This window comes from Chanos chanos, chromosome 2, assembly GCF_902362185.1.
Source record: "Chanos chanos chromosome 2, fChaCha1.1, whole genome shotgun sequence".
Lineage (NCBI taxonomy): Eukaryota > Metazoa > Chordata > Actinopteri > Gonorynchiformes > Chanidae > Chanos > Chanos chanos.
This window is the reverse complement of record NC_044496.1, coordinates 25003269-25025739: the sequence shown is the minus strand read 5'-3', so window position 1 is coordinate 25025739 and position 22471 is coordinate 25003269. Positions and strand designations below refer to the sequence as shown.

At 43.0% G+C, this 22471-nt stretch overlaps 1 protein-coding gene across 1 annotated transcript; it reads left to right on the top strand.

Moving 5' to 3' along the window:
- Positions 1-15640: 15640 nt before the first annotated feature.
- On the top strand, positions 15641-22402 carry bmp16 (bone morphogenetic protein 16). Its single transcript, XM_030766961.1, has 4 exons — positions 15641-15847; positions 19921-20252; positions 20701-21677; positions 21734-22402. The coding sequence occupies exons 2-3, from the start codon at positions 19928-19930 to the stop codon at positions 21663-21665; spliced, it is 1290 nt and encodes a 429-aa protein (XP_030622821.1). The 5' UTR covers positions 15641-15847; positions 19921-19927; the 3' UTR covers positions 21666-21677; positions 21734-22402.
- Positions 22403-22471: the final 69 nt, after the last annotated feature.

Below are 22471 nucleotides of genomic sequence, written 5' to 3'. Positions count from 1 at the left end.
TGTACAAAAAGAATTGAAAAACCAAGAATCTAGGAAATAAAGATTCTGTCCCCTGAAGTGACTAATATTACATGCACAGCAAATTGTCATTGTTCATGTTACAGTAGGTGAAGTACTCTAAAATATCGTGAAGATATAAGACATCTATTTCTGTTCTCGTGATATTTTAATAAATATGATAAAAAAAATGGTCCAAAATTGGCTCGGTAGCTTACAGGAGCGCCTGAGGTTCAAACAACCATGTCTTAGTGACGTTGTTCTAAGGAGCAAACAGTATCATAAATGCGTTCTGGCAGGCATCGCGTAGACGTCTCAAACACAGTGTAAATTGTTTGTTTTTTGTTTGTATTTGTTTTTAAATCTCAGTTAAGCCTAAAATTGGCATTTAAATTAAAATACCCTCTTTTATGCACGTGACGTTCTGTTTGCCAGGCGTCATGGGTGTAGGTGAGTTGAAATCTTGACCTTTTGCGGGATTAGTTTACAGAGGAGTTTTGAAATGGCGACAAAATGACTCATCTATTATTACACCTGAAGACTGTATTTATGTTACATTTGTACAATTCTAATTTACATTTTAGGTGTGGCAATCAAAGGGAAGAGATGTTAATTCATTAAGACGTTTTGATTATGCTTCCTTTTCCTCTGAGTTTACCAAACAACTGAAAAAAATTGTTTGGTGTTTACATTGTAGTAGAAGCTTTGGTCCAATGTGTTTTGAATGTGGGTGAAAACCTGTTCACAAAGCCTGTAGTCAGGGAGACTATTGTCTTGCACTGGCATTTTTATTGCTGAACAATAAAAATGTAATTTACCTTAACGATTATCGATTATTTGACCGTTAACATCGACGATCACCGATCAGTGGAATTATTAAAACGTGAATCTCTCCTGAGAACAGCTGTATGCGTCTGCTTCATTACGGATAGGTCTCTATAAACTTTATGAATTGTCATTGTTATATCATTATTTACAGAGCTGTTCAAGCAGTAAACAACTAATGAACTAACGAAGTTCATTAGTGAGCAGTGATAAATGGTAATCTGTGTGTCATGCCACAAACTTAAATACGACTGGACATTAATAGCTTTGTTGTCCTCTGTGGTACCGTCATGCTGCAGGGAAGAGTCAGTCTTTGGTGACGGTGTGAGTTTGAACCATAGTTAATGCAAATGTAATGCTTAATGTCAATATGCCAGAGTCAGACCACCAGACTTATTGATCTTTGATTCAAGGCCTCCTTAAATGTGCTTCCCCCCCAACTTATTTCAAGATTGGATTTTTGCAGTATTGGTTTCTAACTTTCGATTTTACAATAAAGGCAAACATATGCTGCTACTGGCATGTTAGCACATGCATGGAATGACTGGTCTTGGCCCTTGGCAGTGTGGCAAGGTCTGTGATCAATCCTCTTCATGTTCACATATTCGCTCTGGATTAATGGCTTGATATTAGAATGACTTTGGTGCTGTCCTTCATCTGAGTAAGGGTCTCTGAGTCATGTGGAGCACAGTTAACAAAGTAAGTAAGTTTTTAACTGTTAATTTCATTTTTGCGAATCTGTAATGTTTTTTTTTGTTTTGTTTTGTTTTCATGGATGTGGGTCTATTTTTCTAACCTAATGAAATATTTAGCATTTAGTTTTGAGGTTTTTTGAGGGGGGTCTCAATGATATTTAATCTGCCTAAAAGGTACAGGAAGTTGTTTACCAAAGTCCTTTTTATAGGAATATCATTAAAGAGTGCGCAACGGACTGTCCCTTTTGTTATACAAGCACAATTACCCTGGCTTAGTGTTAAGGGATGACTCACCGGCTGTGCTCTGAAGTTCAAGAGAAATCCTGTTTCATCATCAGAGCTCTCTGTGATTTAATCAGGAAGCTTACAAGGACACCCAATGTTAATTTCATATTCTTAGACATTCACTGTATCCTTTACTAGGCCACAGCAGCCTCTGTGGATTTATGTGTTCCACCATGCCACCATGTGTTCCAGTCTTCAAATCCTTGTGGCTGTGGATCAGTCAGCTGCCCACATATCTGCTTCAGTGAACTCTGTAGTTGCATGTAAGATGCAGCAGACCAGTCTAGATACCAGACCACAATGGAAACCCTGTTTGGTGAGAGCTCTCTCTCTCTCTCCCTCTCTCTAACTCACTGCTGTTGCTGTCCCTTCCTCCCTCCCTTCTCCCCCTTATCTCCTCTAAGTGTATTATTTTGTTAGATTTTTTTGTTCTTTCCTGGCCTGCTAGTAGTCTGTGGCTCCCTGATTTCCAGTGGAAAAACATCCTTGTGTCTGAGTCGAAGTTGTGTGTGTGTGTGTGTGTGTGTGTGATGATGGTGGTGCTGGGAGGGGGAGTAAATGATGGTACAAGGAATCTGCCCTGTCCAGCGCCATCGGCCAACAGGAAGCACATTCCACTCCGTCCTGTTTGTGGCCCTCTCTCACTTCCTGTCAAGTGCAAGAACATGCCTGTGATAACTTACAAAAATACATAGCCACATCCACTTAATCACTCCCTACCCCTATGTAAGGGCCTCACTCAGGCCTCACTCACTTTCTGAGAGTGCAGTAAGATGCTTTGTTTTTATTTTCAAAGCTTTTTTGTTTATTTGACAAGATGAACGGGTTTTGTAAATACTCGTTTTTGAATGAAATAAAAGTGTATTTTGTCTTAAAATTAATCACACACATCCCAAAAAGAAAGATTAAGCTGGCCAGTAACCCCATGATTAGGTAACGTAACTGGTGTAAAAGTCACAATGATTTAATGATGTGATTAAGTGATACGATTAAGTGATATGTCTACACAGACATCTAATGCTTTGCCAACAGAAGATGAAGGTCCATAGAAGTGGACAAGAAGCTTATATATGCTTCACACACGATGGCGATCACAGAAGAGAACGGTATGACCATGTGAACATTAAGATTAGTCATAGAAGGAATTCACACAGCCAATTGCAGAGTCAATGGGACTTGAAAAAGCTGGCGTTTGACTTCTCTTCCTGTGAAACCCTGTCAGTGTGGAGATCATGGACCATGTCTACACTGACTCACCATCAGATCCCAGATCCCTCTTCCAGCTTCCAGGCATCATTCTTGCTTTAGATGTGGCCACCTGGAGGGACTTGCCTGGAATTATACGGTTGTTGAGAAAATGGGGAATTGTATTTGTGCAAATGAAAAATATCCTATGAGTCACAGATGGGTATAACAGATTTTTTTCATCCCTGAATTCAGTCTGTCTGATGGTCATACATGAATTCTGATTTCTGGAATCAGTTCATCATAGCCCTTGGCCAGTGTGATTGTGGATGGCTACAGTGAATGTATATCCACATGGAACACAGTTGACAACACCAAATGACAGCTGCAAAAACCATTTTATTTTGTTATGTTCATCTTTGCAGAGTTTAGAGGTAAACAGCATAAACAGGATCGAAAAACAGTATGTAAATATCACCCATTGAGGACTTTTTAAAATATTTTTATCTTGCCAATTACAAACAGAACTGTCCTATTTTTAACAGGACAACGACCCCTGGTCTTTAACTCAGAGTCTGTCCTTTGAACATTCTGCATAACATTTGCCTCAGTTGTGAACAGATATGAATGAACTGTACACCTGTTCCTGGCATTTGATGTGGAGCAGAGATGAAGTCTCGCGTGGCCAGTGGCTGTTCTTGCTTGGTCTCTAAGCACTGTTTAGTGTTTTAGATGGTGACCCCTACTCGTGGGGATGTTTACTGGAATGTGCCCATTGTGCAGGCCAGAGGCCGTCTGAGTCACCGTCGTCTGCCCCCAGGTTTGTTTTACTTGCCTTTGGGGAATGTTGGAGCTGCTCCAGTGATTGTGAAGTTGCAGAAGTTAATGTGACCCATGCACTTCCCTGACTCCAGCAGCCTTGGAAGATAAAGAGAGAGTGCACTGAGGGCCATGCCAGCCCAAGGCACCAGGGCACCCCGATAAAACACGAGAAAATCAAGGAAAAGTGAACCAAAAACCACAACAGACCATCCAAGAAAAAAAGAACAAAACATAGCGACAAGAACATGACGATTTGCAACATCAGTCTGACTGAAAGAATTTGAATTTCATGATGAACAGACATCGAAGCTGAAGAAGTGGAGGGAAACAAAAGGTATCACGGCCCATGTGCATATTACCACGTCATGGAAATACATACACAGACAAACTATAACCCCATATAAAGTGTTAATACCTACATAAAGTAAGGGAACTCCAGGTTTTTGTTGTAGTGTAAGACTTCATCAAAGAAAAATACATTTTGTAACTCTCCATTTTGTTATATTGATTCCCTTATTTCTGGCCTATTGTAATTTTTATGGTCTTTTGTGCTCTGTATAATTCATTACTCGACGTAATTAATAAGCATGCTGAAGAAAGCTATCTGTGATATTTTGAATAAGAAAATATTACATCTCTTTAATCCATCTGTATCTCAAGCCTCCCTATTGTTCAACTGTCAGACAAAGTGCATCTAATGTCAAAATATGACAAAAGAAAATGTAATATGAGTGAACAATGAACATTTCAATCTGTATGACATTTTCACATGGGCATGCTTCTGTACAGTTATAGTTTTCGGTAACAAGGACAGAGTAATCAGAAGGAACTGACCCATCTATTTTCAGTGTGCGATGCACACAGCAAGATAACGATGTAGGACCGCAGTCTTGTAGACCGTAAAATGCCTATGCAGTAAATGCCTGATACAACAGACCCAGAGCTGCTGCATCTTCTTGTTATGTATCTGTGTATTGCTCTAACTGTATAATCAGGGTTTGAGCAAGGATCTCTCACCATTTAAATGAACCCCAAAAGGATAAAAATATGTATGTGTCATCCTCAGAGCAAAGCCATGGGTGGATGAGAAGGATTCTGTCTAGACGGGAAGTAATAGAGAAGAGGGGATTCTAATTAGTGTGAGATTTTAGATATCACTATTTATCTACATCAAAGCTGAAAGACTCTCCCCACGCCTGCCTGGGAGTAAACTCAGGAAACTGATCTTAATTTGTTGTTCTGATGGCCAATCCATCGTAGGAACTCTCTAAGGAGAAGGTACTCTAGCAAGCTTATTGGGTGATGGCCTGTGTAGTCTTAGTCTCTCTACAGTCTGCATACTTGAGGCCTAGCACTGCAAGTTACAGATGTTTTATCTAACGGGAAAAGGACCATCGAAGTGAGAACCATGGGAAAATTGGTCCCATGCAACTTCTTTGGGTTATTACCATAGACTTTTGAATGCCACGTAGAGGAGTGGGCTTCATGTAATGGGAAAAATTTTGTGAGGTACACTTTTGTCTGAGCCATGTAAATTTGATAACATAGGACACTGATGATGGGTGGTCTAGAAGGGCTTTAATTCAGTCTCTCATTTCCCTGACCTCAGTTTAAATGTGTTTGAGGGAGTTTTGGGTCATGAGCAACAACTCTGACAAGCAGACAATGAACGTTGTTAAGATCTCACTGTAATAATCCACTAATTGGACAAAAACAGGACGTAGACAAGCAATATCTCTGAAGCAGCTTCCTCTTGGATCAGAGTCTATTTGTTATGCTCAGAAAACCTGACATGGCAGTGCCAAGATTGGCTGTAGTTTTAATGCTTAATAACAGTGTTGCATAGCACTATATTTAGTTTATTTTTTTCCATTTTAGACTCATTGGCATTTTAGGTCTCTCTCTATTCTAACACACCTGATTCAGCAGACCACAAGCTTGATATTTGGAGTCAGGTGTGTTAGGGAAACATGTCAAATTGTACCATACTGTGGATGCTCAGGAGCAGAACTGAGAAACACTCATCTCATCTTCTCCAGATACTCGATTGTTTGCCAAGAGCCTAAAGTCAGCTTCAGTCCTGGTTACGAGTCCAAGATATTGGAGTTCTTATATTGTTAAATACCAGAGGATTTTTTTGTGTTAAATTATGTGGTAATTTACCTGACTTGATTGTTCATGAAGCATATTGCTGGGCAAAAATGAAAATACATCATCAGCTGTGCTCCTGGGACTGGAACTGGGAAACCCCAGGCTTTTACATTTGCACTGACATTCATTTATCAGCAATTTACAAGTGAGGTGGAATGCAATCTTAGTATACAGCTGTTAAAGAAACCAATACAAGTGCTGCAAGGCCAAGTGTACGACAACTGAGCAGATACAAGTGTGAGATAGTTGTGGGATTTAAAAGAGGAAGCTACAGTCAATAAAGCTGGGGTTGAAGTAGTGCTATTAATCTGGAGAGTTACAGGAAGTGCACAAGTGCACTTAACACATTCGGAATGTACAGCATCCAAATACTCTTACATTTTAATTACATCCATAAGGAAAAGATCGTGAATTTCTCAGACAAACATCCACAAGACGTTTTTTTCAACCCAGCTGCTTGCTCCCCACCAGAAACAACAAAGCAATTCCCATCAGCCCACAAATATACACACCCAAATTCCCATCCCTGCCACATTCCACTTCTTCATACCCTGTCCTGTTCGCATTCATCTTTTTTTCTGTCTTTCTTCTTTCACATCATGAAGAGAGCATTTGGAGGGTGAGCTGAGAGGCAGATCTAATTGCTTATAATTTCACTCACACACGCACTCCCCTCCCTTTCCTTACACACTCTAATTTCAATCTCGCTTGTTTCCTTGCTTCATTCTCTCAAAACCATTCTCTCTCTCTCTCTCTCTCTCTCTCTCTCTCAGCAGCCACCCCATTCCTCATGCAATGCTTGATTTACTCGTGTCAGAGCAAGGACACCTGCCCATTTAGCAGAGTGACTGACGTAAACGCCGCCGCCTTCCCCTCTCTCTCCCCTCCCTCTTACAAATTGGGGTCGTCAACCCTCATCACACAAGTGGGTGAATCATCTGCGGGGCTCAGTCTGTGTCCACGAATGGGACGCCGGCTTCACTTCCGTCCCCTTCCTGAATTAACCAGGCTAACCTGACTTTGTCTGCTCTACGCTTTCACAATGCTGTGTGGCACGCCGAGACAGAGGGAAAGAGGAGTAGGAGAAGGAGAGGAGTGAGAAACTGCGAAGGTCCAAGCTGCTAAGAGCACAAGGATAATTTATTGGTACCACACAACCGCTCGAGAATCTATGCTGGAGCTGTTGTCGGGGAGGTTTGGGTGAGGTGGCAGGGACAGAGGGATGCAGGACAATTTTGGCAGGGTCCCAGGGCACGTCTCCCCTGCCTGCTTATTTACTGATGGTATCTCAGAGTCTGAATCTGAGTAAACACTGAGTCTAGATAACAAGCACAAGACATCAAAACTACCCCTTCCTTTCCAGCCATCCTCTACAACTCTTCAAACTCTTCTACCCTCTAGAGTAATGGACTGAGCCCATTGGTCATGTCTGCTGTTAAAGATTATACCTGGGTCATGGCCTGTTCTTAATGGTCATCTTTCATGCTTCATAGTGTGGACTGAACTGTGATTTTATCTCTATTCTTACTCACTATTTGTTCTACTCAGTCACTGTTTGTCTTCAGAGAGTCCCATCACTTAAAAATTGCTACTGGGCTCAAACTGGTCTATCCGCAACTCCTTGAGATCCATTTATACTTGATAAACATAAACAGTGTTAAGTGTAATGACAAATATAGCTGAAGGAGATATCCAATATGATAAACGGACTGATGCCAAATTTCTACTCAAATTTGGAGAGCCAATGAACATCACCCCTTAAAACAACTTAAAACTGTGAAGTAGTTGTGAACAGGGACACTTGTTTCCTGGGACTGCTTGTATTCACTGCATACAGGAATACACTTTTAAGGCCCTCCAGAGACCTGGTGACCTCTTGGGGAACATCAGGACAGGTCCAGACACAGGTGGAGTGCCACTGTGGTTGTGCACCTGCAAGGCCTTTGCTCTCCACTCTGACTTCTGCACATCTGGTCTGTCTCTGTACTCAGACATAAATAACATATTCAGCTTTCTGGAACCACCCTATCCCACCACACAGTGAGTTACGATTTCACATTTTTCCTCTCTTTTCCCCCGTTTTTTTTTTTTTTTCAGCGTGATTCAAGTTCGACTTTTATCTCTCCACCTGTGAGCGAAATGCTATCCTCCCATCTTGTTTTTTTGACAGACACTTTCACAACCAGTGAATTCCACCAGTTCAGAATGAGACCAGCATCAACTATCAGACACAAACACTGCAGGATTACTAGGCCCACAACACATAAGTACAGTATAAAGGGATTTGCATGCTTCAGTTGAAAACCTTCACTCAATGAGGCCTGCTGTTTTCGTGATAAACATGCTATGTAGTTCATTACAACTGTCACTGGAGGGGTAGCCCATAGCTAGACTGTGCTGCGTCAGTTTACAGAGCAACAGATGGAATTCTGATGTCATTTTCCAGTTCTTGTAAGGTGCTTTGGGCCTTCTGACCACATTTGAGAGGAAAGGAAGGAAATGTTGAGGAGTTCCTTCTGCTGAGAGACTGCAGCGCTCCTCTTTGTGGTGTAGAATACATATACAGTAACCTATATTCTGCAGCATTAGGGCCAGTGGATGGAACAAGTCACAGATCATGAGCAGCGTTTGAGGGACAGTGCCACAAGTGTGAAGGTCACTGGGCTTACTGAAGCCCAAACACAGCTGTGTATCTGCTAAGTCACTGAGGTGAAATAGACTCCGCCAAATCCATAATAGGTAAAGGTCAGGAATTTTTGTAAAGAAAAAAAAAAAAAAAATCTGTTCGTCTTTCATTTTTGTGGTGAGCTTGATCTCTTGAAAATCCAGTGGCTTGCGGCCTCCCTCCATCCGTAGGCATTTAGTCTTACCCCATTTATCCAGCCCAATGCATTCTCACCCACACAGCCTTCTGTGTCTTTCTCAAGATCTTCTCTCCCATTCTGCAACCATTTCTTCCCTCCTTCTCTGCCTACATCCCATGCTCTTCTATAAACTATTTACACACAACGGCAGGAGTCGTCATAGCGACGGCGCAGGCTTGGGGGCGAGTTGCAGGTGTTCCTGTTTGGATTTGCGGGTTTTGAGGCGAATTCCGCTGCTCTTTGGTTTCTCTCTTTTGGCTTATTTATTTATTTCAGATGGCTAGTCACCCAGACACGTTTATATGAACTGAGGAGTGCACTTCCTGTTATTTCAAATCCCCCCTCTACAGCCCCCCCTGTCCCCTCTCTGAAACTTCAGTGGTCAGAGCTGCCTATGGATGATGGTTATTTTATGGTTTGTATGCTTACAGCTTCCATCTCTGATAAACTGAAGGATAGATTAGGATAATTGCAGGACAAATGGTTGCATACCAGTTGTGAGAGCAAGGGGACAGTTGAACTGGTTTGCCAATGCTGGTGTTAAAACTTGACAGCAGGAATGTGAACAGGGATCGTAAAAGGAGTATCAGATTGTATGAAATTACCCTCTATCAGTGTAAGCACCCAATTTTGCGATTATTCATTAGGTTTTTAGTGTTTTAGTGACATGACTTTCTCAACGGGTAACTGCAATAAGGGTTCAATACTACAGAACACCACTCGTGTTAAACAAAGAGGCATGCATACAGGACAGGTTGAATTCAACACTAACACTAGCCTTCAGTTAACACTAGCCTTCCATTGTAAAGTGGCATTGGAAATAAAACTGCGGCTGAGAAGTGTTTGGGAGCTGCGTGATGGTGAGGTGTCCTGAAAGTTCATTAAGTATGTGAAGTTTCATGAGACAAGTAAAACTGTATTTCAGTCATGTATATATACACAAGTGACTGGATTGCCAAAACATATATTTCGGGTAACTGCCAAAGGAAACATCAACATTAGGTCTTAATAGGATGTTTGGCGACCACAGGTCCTCGGAACAGCTTCAGTGTGCCTTGGCATTGATTCTACAAGTGTCGGTAACACCACTGAAAGAATGCAACAACATTCCTTCAGAAGAAATTCCATCAATTGGTATTCTGTTTCGGGCATTCACGACAGAGTCTCTGATAAATGCTCCGTTAGTTTGCCACATGCAGACTGAGGGAGTCATAGCCAAAGGTTTAGGTTCTATTCATGGTGCCGAAACCATTCAGTAACCATGTGTCATCCAGAGACAGACCACTCCAATCAAAAGACAAAGGAGGTCAGTCAGAAAGGCTTTGTTGTTACTGCCATTTACATCGCTCTCTAAGGTGTAGAGTGGTCCAAGACCAGGCCAAGAAAAGGTATCATTGTAACGGAGTCACCAGAACACTTGAGAGTAGGAACTGATCACTCAGGCCTCTAGGTTTCCTTTATCTTGCCCCATGCGCTCATTTGCTTATTAAGAACAGAGCGAAGGATGAGTCACTGTACTGTATGACTTTTTTTTCCACCACCCAACAGACCACCTCCTGAGCTCTTTGTGCCACTTTATTCACAACCGTGCATGTTTAGGCAAAATAGAGGGATTATTCACAGTAATCCAACCATAGTATCCCTCTCTGTGAAGTTCTCTAGACTGTTCTTGATGTAAAGGCCTGCAGTTGGCTGATCCAGAATTGCTTGATTATTTTGCCTTGCATCTCAAAACCAACATATGGACATTATTGCCAAGATGTGTGAGCTTTCAACCACTGCTAGTCCTTGACGGGTAAGTCTTTCCATCAGGCTCCCTTGCCAACATCATCTTAGCCACTGTTCCTGGTGTGACATCAGCACATTGACCTGTCCTCATCACAACCACACATTTTTCACAGTCACCATAATCACTCCTCTTTCTATGCCAGCCGGATAATGGGCAACTGGGCATGTTCGTTATTTTTATAGATGACCCCAAGCAGGACAGGTTAATTGTTTAATTAACCAAGGAACCACACACACAGATGGTGAAAGCACCACCCCATCACCACCACCACCACCACCCTTTTAGGACACTTTGCATCTTCTCAGGTTTAAAGTGGAAAAGCACGGCCACTTCCATTGTGTGAAGGATTCCGTTGTGGATATGGATGGTTTGTCTCAGGGCATGTACAGAGAAACAGAGAGGATGTGGATCTAACATGCTAAAGCTGAGAAACAGGGATGCTTGCTCCTGCAGAGGAGCTGTTATTTTAAAGTTTCATAAAAATGCCAAACAAAAAAAGAAAGAAAAAAAAAAGGTTTATCCCTCCGAAAAACTAGGCAAGCCTCCGAAACGAGGGAAGTTTGTTCACAGCTGGGTATACTCTAAGATTGCACTCCTCTGAGAGTCTTTTCTCTCTGGGTGCTATGATAACCGCCAGTCATTGTTCTTTCAAATGTACATATTGCCTTGATATATGTTATCATATACTTATGTGTCATGCAGGGCTTGTGAACATTTTCCCCCTGCTGGTTCTCTCTGAGCAGAATAAGTACTTTAACGTTCGTGCTTTTGCGTTCTATTGGCAACATAACGTTGTTGACCCAATTACAGTGAAATAAAACTGTTTTTTCTTTTTTTTTATGTATTTGTTCATCCTAAGCATTGGAGCTAGTCTAGAGGCTGTCTAATAATCTATTGTCTTTTCATTTGGCAGAAAGAATAGTAAGAGGAACAGAGCTGAAAACAGACCTTTTGAATTTGTTCTAAATCATGCAACAACGTAGTCCCGATAAAGTACGCACAGATCGTCTTCCTATGACTTATTAATATCTTTTTGGCTACAGGAAGTAAAGTTTGTGCTTACTGCTACATTGAACTCATATTTACTTATTTAAATTCAGTGAATAGTTAACAATACAACATAGACTAAAATAAACTACCTTTGTCCATGAACTTGCCTTGCCCAGTACAGATGACGTGTTGCTGTGTACGGCCAAAGGTTGTGTGCCGGACCATGTAGGTTTGAATGGAATTTTGAGAGCCTCTAGCCTTTTGCATGCAACAAAAATATGTATGCATACTAGCAAGTTACCCCAATTTAAGATTCCAGTTTTGCTAGTGAACAATAAATTTTATTTTATTCTGTTTACACACTGGTAAAATGCCTTTCATTTCTTGTTCGTGTTTTTGTTTCCGTTTCCATTTCCGTTTAAGACCTGTTGTCAAAAAACAAGCCGTCGACAACACCTGTTCTTTGTCTATTAGTATGAATGAAGTATAACTGACTCATCTACAAAACCTTCTCCAATTTCACACTAAATGTGCGTATGTGCAAGTCATGGACTTTGTAAAGCATCTAAATTTCTATGCAACGGATTACTAACAGCAAGGGATTTCAGCACAAAGGTGAAAACCAAATAGCCTGAACACATACTCAGAGTCTCCTCTTCTAATCTTCACACAGACACACTCATTTATAAAGTCAGTGCCATGTTAACAAGGACAACTTCCCTTCCACCAGCACACACACACGTACACACACACACACACACATCCTGGTCCATGTTTGCCCGCTCACTGACCTTGTCTTTAACATTTGCACTGATGATATCATTGGAATGTGCTCTGGTAGAGAGGAGGGTGGAGCTTCAGGACGGTGTGTGTGTGTGTGTGTGTGTGAGAGAGAGATGGGCTGTGGGGTTTTATCATGTAACTCAGAGAAAAGGTCTTTGCCAAGCCTATGCTGGCAGAATCTCAATTAACGGGGCACTCAGAGGAAACCAGTCGTCTCACACTGTCTCCTCATGAGGGAGGGGTCAGGAGGAGTAGGCATAGGACAACCAACCCCGCTACCATCTATCTCTCTCTCTTTCTCTCTCTTTCTTTCTCTCTTTCGTTCACTGGGCTTTTAAAAAAACAGTGACCTTAGGGGAAAGGAATCTTATCTCTGCAAAAATGCACTTTGGAATTCCTATCAAATGCAATGCCAAAGCCCCTGTGCGTGCTTGCATGTGTGTGTGTGTGTGTGTGTATGCACACGCGACTACAAGTGTGTGTGTGAGGTTTTTGCATCGAAACCCTGATGTTGACTGTAGTCATTCTTTAGAAATGAATCTTGCTTCTAAGTTTCTTCCACTTGAACTTCAAATGTCAACTTCCTGACATCAAGACCAAACCATAACTCCCTCTCACATATCACTGTGCAATCATGTGTTTTTTTTTAAACACAATGTCTAGTGATGGCAAAAATCATGACATACCAAATGTATCAACAATCAAATTCATGTTAATCAAGAACTTACTGGGTGTCTATGTAAACCTCGGAGAGCCTTAGCGTAATGTATCTGCAGTTTCAGCACAATAACGTGTAAATGTCTGCTTACTCAATACTGAAAATCAGTCATCTTCTTTTCAACTTACCCTGTTTTTCTTGAAGAAGGTCAGGGAGTCATATGTGCAAATAGATGGTGTAACACTTAAGGAAAGGGTCGCCACACACACACACACCTGTACACACACTCACTGGATGACTGCCATAGATCAGCGTTTAGTTGAGTCATATATGAATAAAGTAGGGAGACTGTAAAGCTGTGAGATCCAGGTTTCCTCTGCTCTGAGTCCAGGGGTTAAAATGGGCAGTATATCAGTGACACTGGGTTTCATAACCTTTAGGAGTGAGAAAACAGGTCCAGCACCAGCTGAATTGTATATGATCAGCTCAAAAAGCACATGCAGTCTCACGAGACTTGTATCCCTTCGAAGACAGAGGGGCTTTGTCAAGGTTGTTTTCCAATAAAGACAAATTTTCACTTCAGAACAGCGTTTGAAATGTTCTGACCACTGACTGAATCATTTATGGTACTTTAAAAGAAACCATTAATTTTGCACAGTAACTTCAAATGTCAGCATGACATGGGCTCTTCACAAGTGAAACAAGTAATTCATACTGCCCAAGAGATGTCAGACTGAAGGCTTTTTTCAGAGTAATATTCAATGGTAGGAGTCAGTGTGTCCTAGAGTGACTGGAGGTGTGAGTTTTGTTTAAACAGCAGGGAGTCTTCTGTAGATTAGTGAAGGGGTCTATATGACTTTTAAAGATGTTTAACCTCAGTTTTAAAGAACAGGAGCATCTGTAGAATCGGATAGGAAAAGTGTATGCGTCTCAGTATCCAAAATGTCCAAAATGCAGCTGCCCTACACCTCAATGAAAAGGGGCAGCACTGCAGACACATTCCCACAGTACCAACGTCATTTTACTGTGCCAGTGAACATAATAATCCATAGTTTCTCCCACCATAATGCTATAAATACCCACAGCAGCCTAGGCCTCCTGGCCTGCTGATAAATTTAAGCCTGATTGGTCACTCTTCCAGAAGATTCCAAGTTTAAGCCAGGGATGCTTTTTCAGGCAGGACAAGATTATAATCTGAATACAACGTATATAGCACTCTGCATCGAGACTTCCAGAATCAGATTTTGTGATCATTTTAACCCACTGTCTCTTGTATTACATATCTGGGCTTTCAGTATATCACCCTGTTGTTTTTCTACTACCAAATGCTGAACAATCACACTGTTCCAGAGTCCGGAGACAGAGGGAAGGACAGCCTCGGTGACCCTACATCTTAAATTACATACTGCAGACCGTTCCAGAAAAACTCATCCATTGGTGGGTGAATTGCACTGAGTTGGGTTGGTTTGCATTATAGAGGGTGGGGTAGGGGAAGCTGGAGAGTGAAGTGATTCAACAGATGCAATCCAATCTGTCAGACAACGCATCCGAGGAGACATTTTCTCATTGCCCTGCCAGATGCATACCAATTTGGTCCACGGCACCAGAAGGACAATTGCACCTTGCGTTCTCTCTCTCTCTTTCTTCCTCTCTCTCTCTCTCTCTCTCTCTCCCCTTTCTCTCTTTCATTTTCTCAGTCTTTTTCTTTCCTCTCTCTCCCCTTTGACGTATGTTTTGTTTTTCTAGCAGTTTTAGGCAATTCATTAGTACCAGTGACAGTGAATTAATTTCGTATCATCGTTTATTCACTCTCTCAGTCATAACTTCATCCAGAGTAAACACTGTCACAGATAATGTCTGATAGTTTCAGTTCCGCACTGCATTGTGCGGAATGTATTATCTTTGATGTTTTTTTCCCCCCGTTTCCTACTTTAGTAACATTCAAGCCAAAAACAGAGAGAAAGTAGCTACAGTATGTCAGTCTGATCTATACTATGTATCCCTGTTGGCCCTGACCTTATCTCTCTCTTTCTCTCTCTCTTTCACTCTCTCTGTGTGTGTGTGTGTGTGTGTGTGTATGTGTGCTTTTCTGTGTCTGTGTCTGTCTATCTGTCTGTCTGTGTGTCTACAGATGGAAGATGGGAGGGGGTCTCTCTCTGTGACATCACTATCAGGGAGGATCCAAATGGACAGGAAAGTCAATTAGAGTTTAACTGAGTTTACCAGCTGGAGAGAGAAAGGAAAAAGGGGAGGAGAGAGAAAAAGAGAAAGAGAGACAGAGAGAGGGAAGAAAGGAGACAGTCAGTTAGGGAGCACGAGAGTAGATGAAATTTTTTGTACCAGTTGGTGAAACTTCTACCTTTTTCATTTTTTTCCCCTCACTTCTTTCCTGTGCTTTTCTTTCTTCCCTCAGTTTGTTTGTGTTGAGTGCAGAGGCAGTGGTGTAGGCAGGAGCAGAGAGAGGGAGGAGTAGGTAAGGAACAGAGGTCAGGCAGCCAGAGGGAAGCCGGTGGATTTTTTTAAGTGAGCGCTTATCTGAAACTGACAACAGGATGAGCGCATGAGCAGGGGGGGTCATCCATCCCTCAGCCCAGCATGGAGGTAAACCCCACGTTTTCCCTTGACCACTGCTACATAGGCTAACCTCAGAGAGAGAGCGAGAGAGAGAGAGAGGGTGAGAGAAAGAAAGAGAGTCCGCCGTGTCCACTCTGTCCTCAGGAGGAGAGAGCGAGGGACGAGGGTCCGTAACACTGGAGCTCAAGGATAAACCATGGACTCTGCACACTTCCTATCATACCTGGACGTGAGTAACACTCACACTCAAACTCACACACATACACAGAACTGGTGCATGAGAGCCCTAACCGCTTATCCTGACCAAAAAACACACGCGCGGTGTGGCGGTGGTTTTCAGCACGCAGAGTTCTCTGTGACACGAGCAGACTTTGGGCTTATGCTTATGTGTTCAGTGCCAAAGTCTGCCTCTGTTTATCTCTGTTTAGCAGTGTGAGCTTTGCTGAATGTCAAAATCTCCATTCTCTGTTACTTTTCTCACGTCAGACACTTACATCATGTAATTGTTATGCTCTTACCATACGACTTAGCACTGAGTGTCTGCCGCTATCTGCTCTCATGTGAACATGTGCCTGATTTCCTTTTCCTGCAAGACACTTCTCATCTGACACAAATCCCTCACAGCCCATCAAAGTAGTAGTATCTATGGAGGGAAAATTTAGAGGATTGCAAAGATTTTGTTTGGCTCACTTGAAAAAAGATCAGTTGAAACATTGAAATGACTGATGTCGAAGTAAGTGAGAAAGTTTGTGGGTAGAAAGAAAATCAATTTGTTTTATGTTTTATTACTAGGGTGGCTGAAAAATGGTTTTTTTAACATCTGTGATAATGTTAAGACAATGTTAAAACCAGTCTGTTGAAACATTAGTTTAATGTCAGCGGAATGTTTATGGAGAACTCTGGCAGCGAGTGATTCTGAGATATTGTCATTGGTACAGCGTGTTGCGTGTTGAGAGCTCTGAATGTTGCGCCACAGTTATGCAGGTTTCTGTGAGGTGATGTCTGGTCTGGTTTACTACACTTATCCTTAGGGATTCAACTCGTCTGCTCCGAGCTGAACCTTGGCAGGAATCCGTCCGTCCGTGTGTGTGTGTGTGTGTGTGTGTGTGTGTGTGTATGTATGTGGGAACGAGTATGCGTGGGTGTGTGTATATATACACAAATTATTTATCATTGCATGTGTGTGTGTGTGTGTGTGTTTGTGCACATGTACTCCATGTGTCTGTGGTGATGTTGAAAACACTGCTCTTAAGGTACAGTAGTGAAGTAGGAGGCAGACTGAAGTCAGCACTGCCAGTGTGATTATTCTCTTAATTGGCCCAGCTGGGATGAATTATAGTACTGTGCAAATACACTCCAATAAAACCAGCCTTCAGGCTACCTGACATATTATTCTAATGATTTCATCTCCTCTATGACACAGAGTGGAGCCACAGGTTTCACTGTGTCTATTCTTACGTCTGCTCCATCTGCTAAATCTCATAATGCCCACTCAACTGAGGACCTGCGTGCGTGAGTGTGTGTGTGTGTGTGAGTGAGTTCTGTGTTTGCGATGCTTCTGCATGCATATGAATGTGAATAGCACATTTAAGGCATGTAAAATGCAAACTTTGAGTAGAGGTGTGCTTTGTTGACAAAAAGTAAGAGAATAGGAAAAGAGGGAACAAGAAAGATGGAATTTGGGGAAAGAAAGACGGGAAGAACAACAGGAAGGGAAAGTGAAGGGACAGAGTGTAACATGAAGACAGTGGCAGAGGATAAATCAGTTCTCTACAGAGACACCCTGGCCCCCTAGCCCCCAAGCCTCCATAGCACTCTGCACTCTTTCCGCACAAACAGAGAGAGAAAGAGATGGTTTAAGGAAGAGAGAGAGAGAAAGAGAGAGCCCTGCACTCTTTTACACATAAATATCCAATGTCCAATACACGCAGGAAGAAAAAAATGGACGAGTGAGGGAGAGATGGAGGAAGAGATATGCATACCAAAAGAGACAGATGCAGAAACAGGCAAAGAACGAGAAAAGGAAGAGGATTGAGTATCAGAAAGACGGAGGGGGATAAAAAGGAAGCTGGAGAGGAATTCAGATAGTGTCATAGTGAGGGTCAGAGAGAGAGAGAGAGAGAGAGTGGGAACAGGCCCTCTACATGAAGTATTGCAGCTTGTCCATTCACCATCTGTCCTCTCTGGGGTCAGCGGGTCACATTGCCGTGGCGATGGCACGTGCCTGGCCGTCCTGTGTCTGCCAGGGTCAACCGTGCCGTCTGCCTGCGGGTCAGACAGAGATTTAATAAAGCCAAGAACCCGGCCCCTTCTCCCCTGTCATGCTTCATTTGCCTCCTTCACAGGGGAAGTGACTACGTGAGGAGAATCCAATCTTGAGTGTGACACCATGAAATGTGACTTGGATAAACACTCGGAGAACAGCCCATGGTTGGGTGGGGGTTGGGGGGTAGGGCATTGCTTTTTCTGCTTCTTTGTGAAACTACCGCTCAGTAAGAAACTGAGGTGTTTGAATGGGTAGATGAAGAGGAACGTAATCTGTTTTACTGCCGGAATGCTGTGGCTGTATCCCACTGTCTGACTGACTGTGATTGTCCACTGAGGGACCAGCTTTAGTTAGAGAGTGGTGAGCAGTTTAAGATCATCCTCCCAACATTAACGCCACCCCAATCAAACTCTGTTCTAAACCAATTCCAGCCAAAACCTTATACAATACAACTATTATTAAGACTGAGTGTAAGCCAGTCCTGGCTCCTACTCAAACTAATGGCATCACAAATGATTATTTTGTAAAATGTTGCGTTTGGTAATAAACATGCTTTACACCGGTGACTATGCCGTCAGTGTTTTTTTCTAGATTGGTTGTAGTGTCTCAGGTGGAAAGCCATGGAGATAAATATCATCCAAACCTAACAAACCCCAGTGATTGTAATCTCAGTTTACACTCAAGTGTTATCATACCAGTTAACAGCCATGTTACACACCGTTCCAGGAGGCCTACTGACTTAGCTGAACACATTGTCCAAATGACGAGCCCCTATGTAATTCATGAAAAACAAACTCCAGCCCACGCTGTTTAAAACTGATTTGGTCAAATGCTGCTGAACATTTTTAACATGTGAGCTGTTTTCTTGGTTCACTCAGGCTAATCCATCCCAGGCAGAGATAATATCAGAATGGGAGTCAACAGAGCTAATCTAAAGCTGTGAAAACGAGATAGTATCTTATACAACCTGTTACACAATAACAAAAGAACAGCTACAATAAACACTTCCATAACGCTGGACTCAGGTGTGCATTCAAAAACAAACAGACAAACAAAAAAAGTCTCAAATGTCACAAAACTATCAACAAACTATTCCTTTTTCTGTCATTTCACACATGATCCAAACATTCAACGGTGATCTGTTGTCTGTGTCTCATAGAACAAATTCCTGGTGTAGATAGTGGACTAGTAAATCCAGAGATATTTAAAACTAAGAGTTCAGTCTTTTTCACTTGATCACACTATAGCAGAAATCAGGACACGAGCTGAAATCAGGACAGAAGCATAGCTGAGGAAAGCATAGGTAAGGGAGGACTTTGTGAAGAGGTGATCAAACTGACTATTGCCCAAAGCTGGCATGGGAGGGAGACGTCTGCTCTCTGGACCTTGGACATCTCAGACCAAATCTCATGACTCAATGGTTGATCATTGGTCTGAGTCAAGATCATTCGTTTGGTTGCTAAAACAAAACCAAGGGGTATGTATGTTGATGTCCGAAAGCCAATGCTAATCTTAGCACAGACAAATCTATCACTGCAGATGGACACAAAGTGAATGAATGGGCTGAACATAGTGTGTTTTGATCGCACAATGAAGCCATATCCTCCACTTCACTACTCCAACTTCCCGTATATTTCATGGTTCCACTTACTATTAAAGGAGACCCATAAATTAACAACTACAAAAACGTCGCTGGACTATTTTTATAGCTGCATGTAACTAGCAAACAAACAGCTGTAAATCAACAGATTTGACACTGGGGCAGAGATAAGGATAAGCCGACATGGGAGGGCGTTGTTTTCAGGGTGCCACCACACATATTCAGAAAAGACTAAATTTATTGTTGCTGTTACTTCTGAACCAGTCCATAATTCAGGATGTTTTGACTTCAAGAGAAGGAACAAATCAATATGCTAGCTGACTATTCTGGTTTCAATGTGTAACAAGGAAAAAACAAACAACAAAAGGACCTGAAACAAAAATTTGTCGTTTTACCACTCTTCAATCTTCTTCTTCATTCTGTTCTCCTCTCCCAGGCTCACCATGTTCCCTGCTAACCTCCTGGTTCTGATGACCCTGTTGCTACCTCAAGCCTTATCGGGTCACCAGGGGGGTTCCGCCCAGCACAATGGTGCACTGCCCGGTCCTCCAGACTCCAGTTTGGCCCAGACTATTCAGAACCTACTGCTCAACCGACTGGGCTTGCACTCCCACCCCAACCCTCAGTCCGGCGCCCCAGTTCCCCAGTATCTGCTGGACCTGTACCGCTTTCACTCCGAGCAGTATCACCTGATTGAGGATCCAGACTTCAGCTTTCCCACTGAGCATGTGCAAGGGGCCAACACTATACGCAGCTTTCACCACATAGGTAAAGACAGCCCTGGAGTCTAGTCGAGCCTGATTATACTGGCAGCTACAGGGCTTTAGATCACAGCTAACACAGCACGGCAATGTGTGGAAGTCAAATTAAACTTCTCACACTGCCAGAAAGTCCAATGAAAAATTTCACTCAGCGAGCTCAATGTTTCTTTCTGACTTGGCCACAGTGCAGAGACTTTGGAGGAGGCTGGGAGGTGTAGAGCAGCTTTGAAAAATGTTCTGACAAATAATGTATAATTATGATTGAGTTCTGCCATTACTCACGCCGATGAGATTGGGGTTCTTGTTAGAACACAATGGAAAAAGTTTTTAATAAACTTTTAATGGAATGGAATCACTGTATAGAGGCAAATCACTCACTTAAAGTTCTCACTTCTCCTCTCTCTCTCTCTCTCTCTCTCTCTCTCTCTTCCTCTCCTTTCTTCCCTCACTCATAGAGGCCACAGGTCCGTCGGCCCCTCCAGAGAAAAGGCGAGCATCTGACAGAGTCCACATCTTGTTCAATGTGTCTTCCATCCCCAAGGATGAGACTGTGGTGTCTGCAGAGCTACGTTTTATGCTAGGGGAAGCTGGCAGAGGCTTGGTACCCCACATGGTCCACCTCTACCATTCTGAGGATCCCAGTAAGCTGGAACACAAGCTACTGCAGTCACGACGTCTCACAAAGGACAGTTACACCTGGGAAGTGTTTCCCCTAGGAGGGGAGCTGTTTCTTAAGGCAGCTGATCAAACAGGGAGCCTGTCATTCATCCTGGAGGTGACCCCAGAGAATGTCAGCCATCCCATGGAGGCAGTGGACACAGATGGACACCTGAGGGTGCGAAGGTCAGCTGGACAGGATGAGGCCAGCTGGGCTCGGCAGAGACCCCTGCTGGTGACATACAGCCATGACGGACGTAGCGAGCCTTTCGTAGCTCTTGGCAAGAGAATCCCCGTAGGACGAAAGGGAAAAGGGAGGCAGGGTAGGGGCAGAAGCAGGGGCAGGGAAGGTAGGGCCTGGAATGGAGAGGAAAACTGGGCAGAGGGGTGGAACGAGAGGAGAGTGAAGCGAAATGGTGGGAGAGCAGCCAAGCTCAAAAGGCTCTCGAGGGCCAGATGTCGTCGCCACCCACTCTACGTTGATTTCAAAGACGTGGGCTGGAATAAGTGGATCGTGGCTCCCACTGGCTACCATGCCTTCTTCTGCCTGGGCGAGTGCCGATTCCCCCTGTCTGACCATATGAACTCCTCCAGTCATGCCATGGTACAGACACTGGTGAACTCAGTGAACGGCGCGGTGCCACGGCCTTGCTGTGTTCCCACCTCCCTCAGTCCCATTGCCATGCTTTACTTGGATCAGAATGACCGGGTGGTGCTGAAAAACTACCAAGACATGGTAGTGGAGGGCTGCGGTTGCCGGTAGCAAGGCACAGAGGTAGATAGATAGAAAGAGAGGGAGGGAGAGAGAGAGGGAGGGGGGGAGAGAGGGAGAGAGCGAGAGAGAGAAGTAGAAATACTGGAACAGTGAGGGAGACAAAGAGGGGTAAAGGTAATTGAGAAGACGAAACCGATGTCAAATGGTGAAACAGAAGGTTTGAACAGATGAAGAACTGTCTCATCATGTCTCGAAGCTTTTATTGAAACTGCAGAGTCTTCAAGCATGAATCCTTTCCCATGATCCCCTTGGGCCACCGGCTTTTTGCTCCGTGTGAAGCTACATATCTGTGTGTACGGCAGCATCGTGCAGCTTTCTCTTCTCACTCTGATTAACAAGCCCTCCAAAAACGGTTTTGTGTGAATCACTTACACAGCAGTTGCCTGCGCCCCACCTCACGCCCACGTATTGTGTCAGTGTTGCTGTGTGTCTCTTCCGTGTTCTGTCTCGCCTCCCTCGCCGTCATCACGTCACTGCTGCTCCGCAGGATTCCACTGAAGAGTTTCACTGATTAAAAAAAAAAAACGAGAGACTTAGGTCTTTAAAGACTTTAACCAGAGTAGAAGCTATTTGTACTGTACATGTCTTCCTGAGGACAGTGCATATTATCTCTCTACACTGCAGCTGATAATGCTTTGAATCAGATATTTAAAAACACACACACACACACACACAGACATACACACACACATCAATAATGCTGAGAACCTATTATAGCTATTGTTTGAGTGTATTGTTATTATTTAAGTGAATTTTTATGTTTGATGTTTCCGGTCTCAAGAAACTTCCACAGT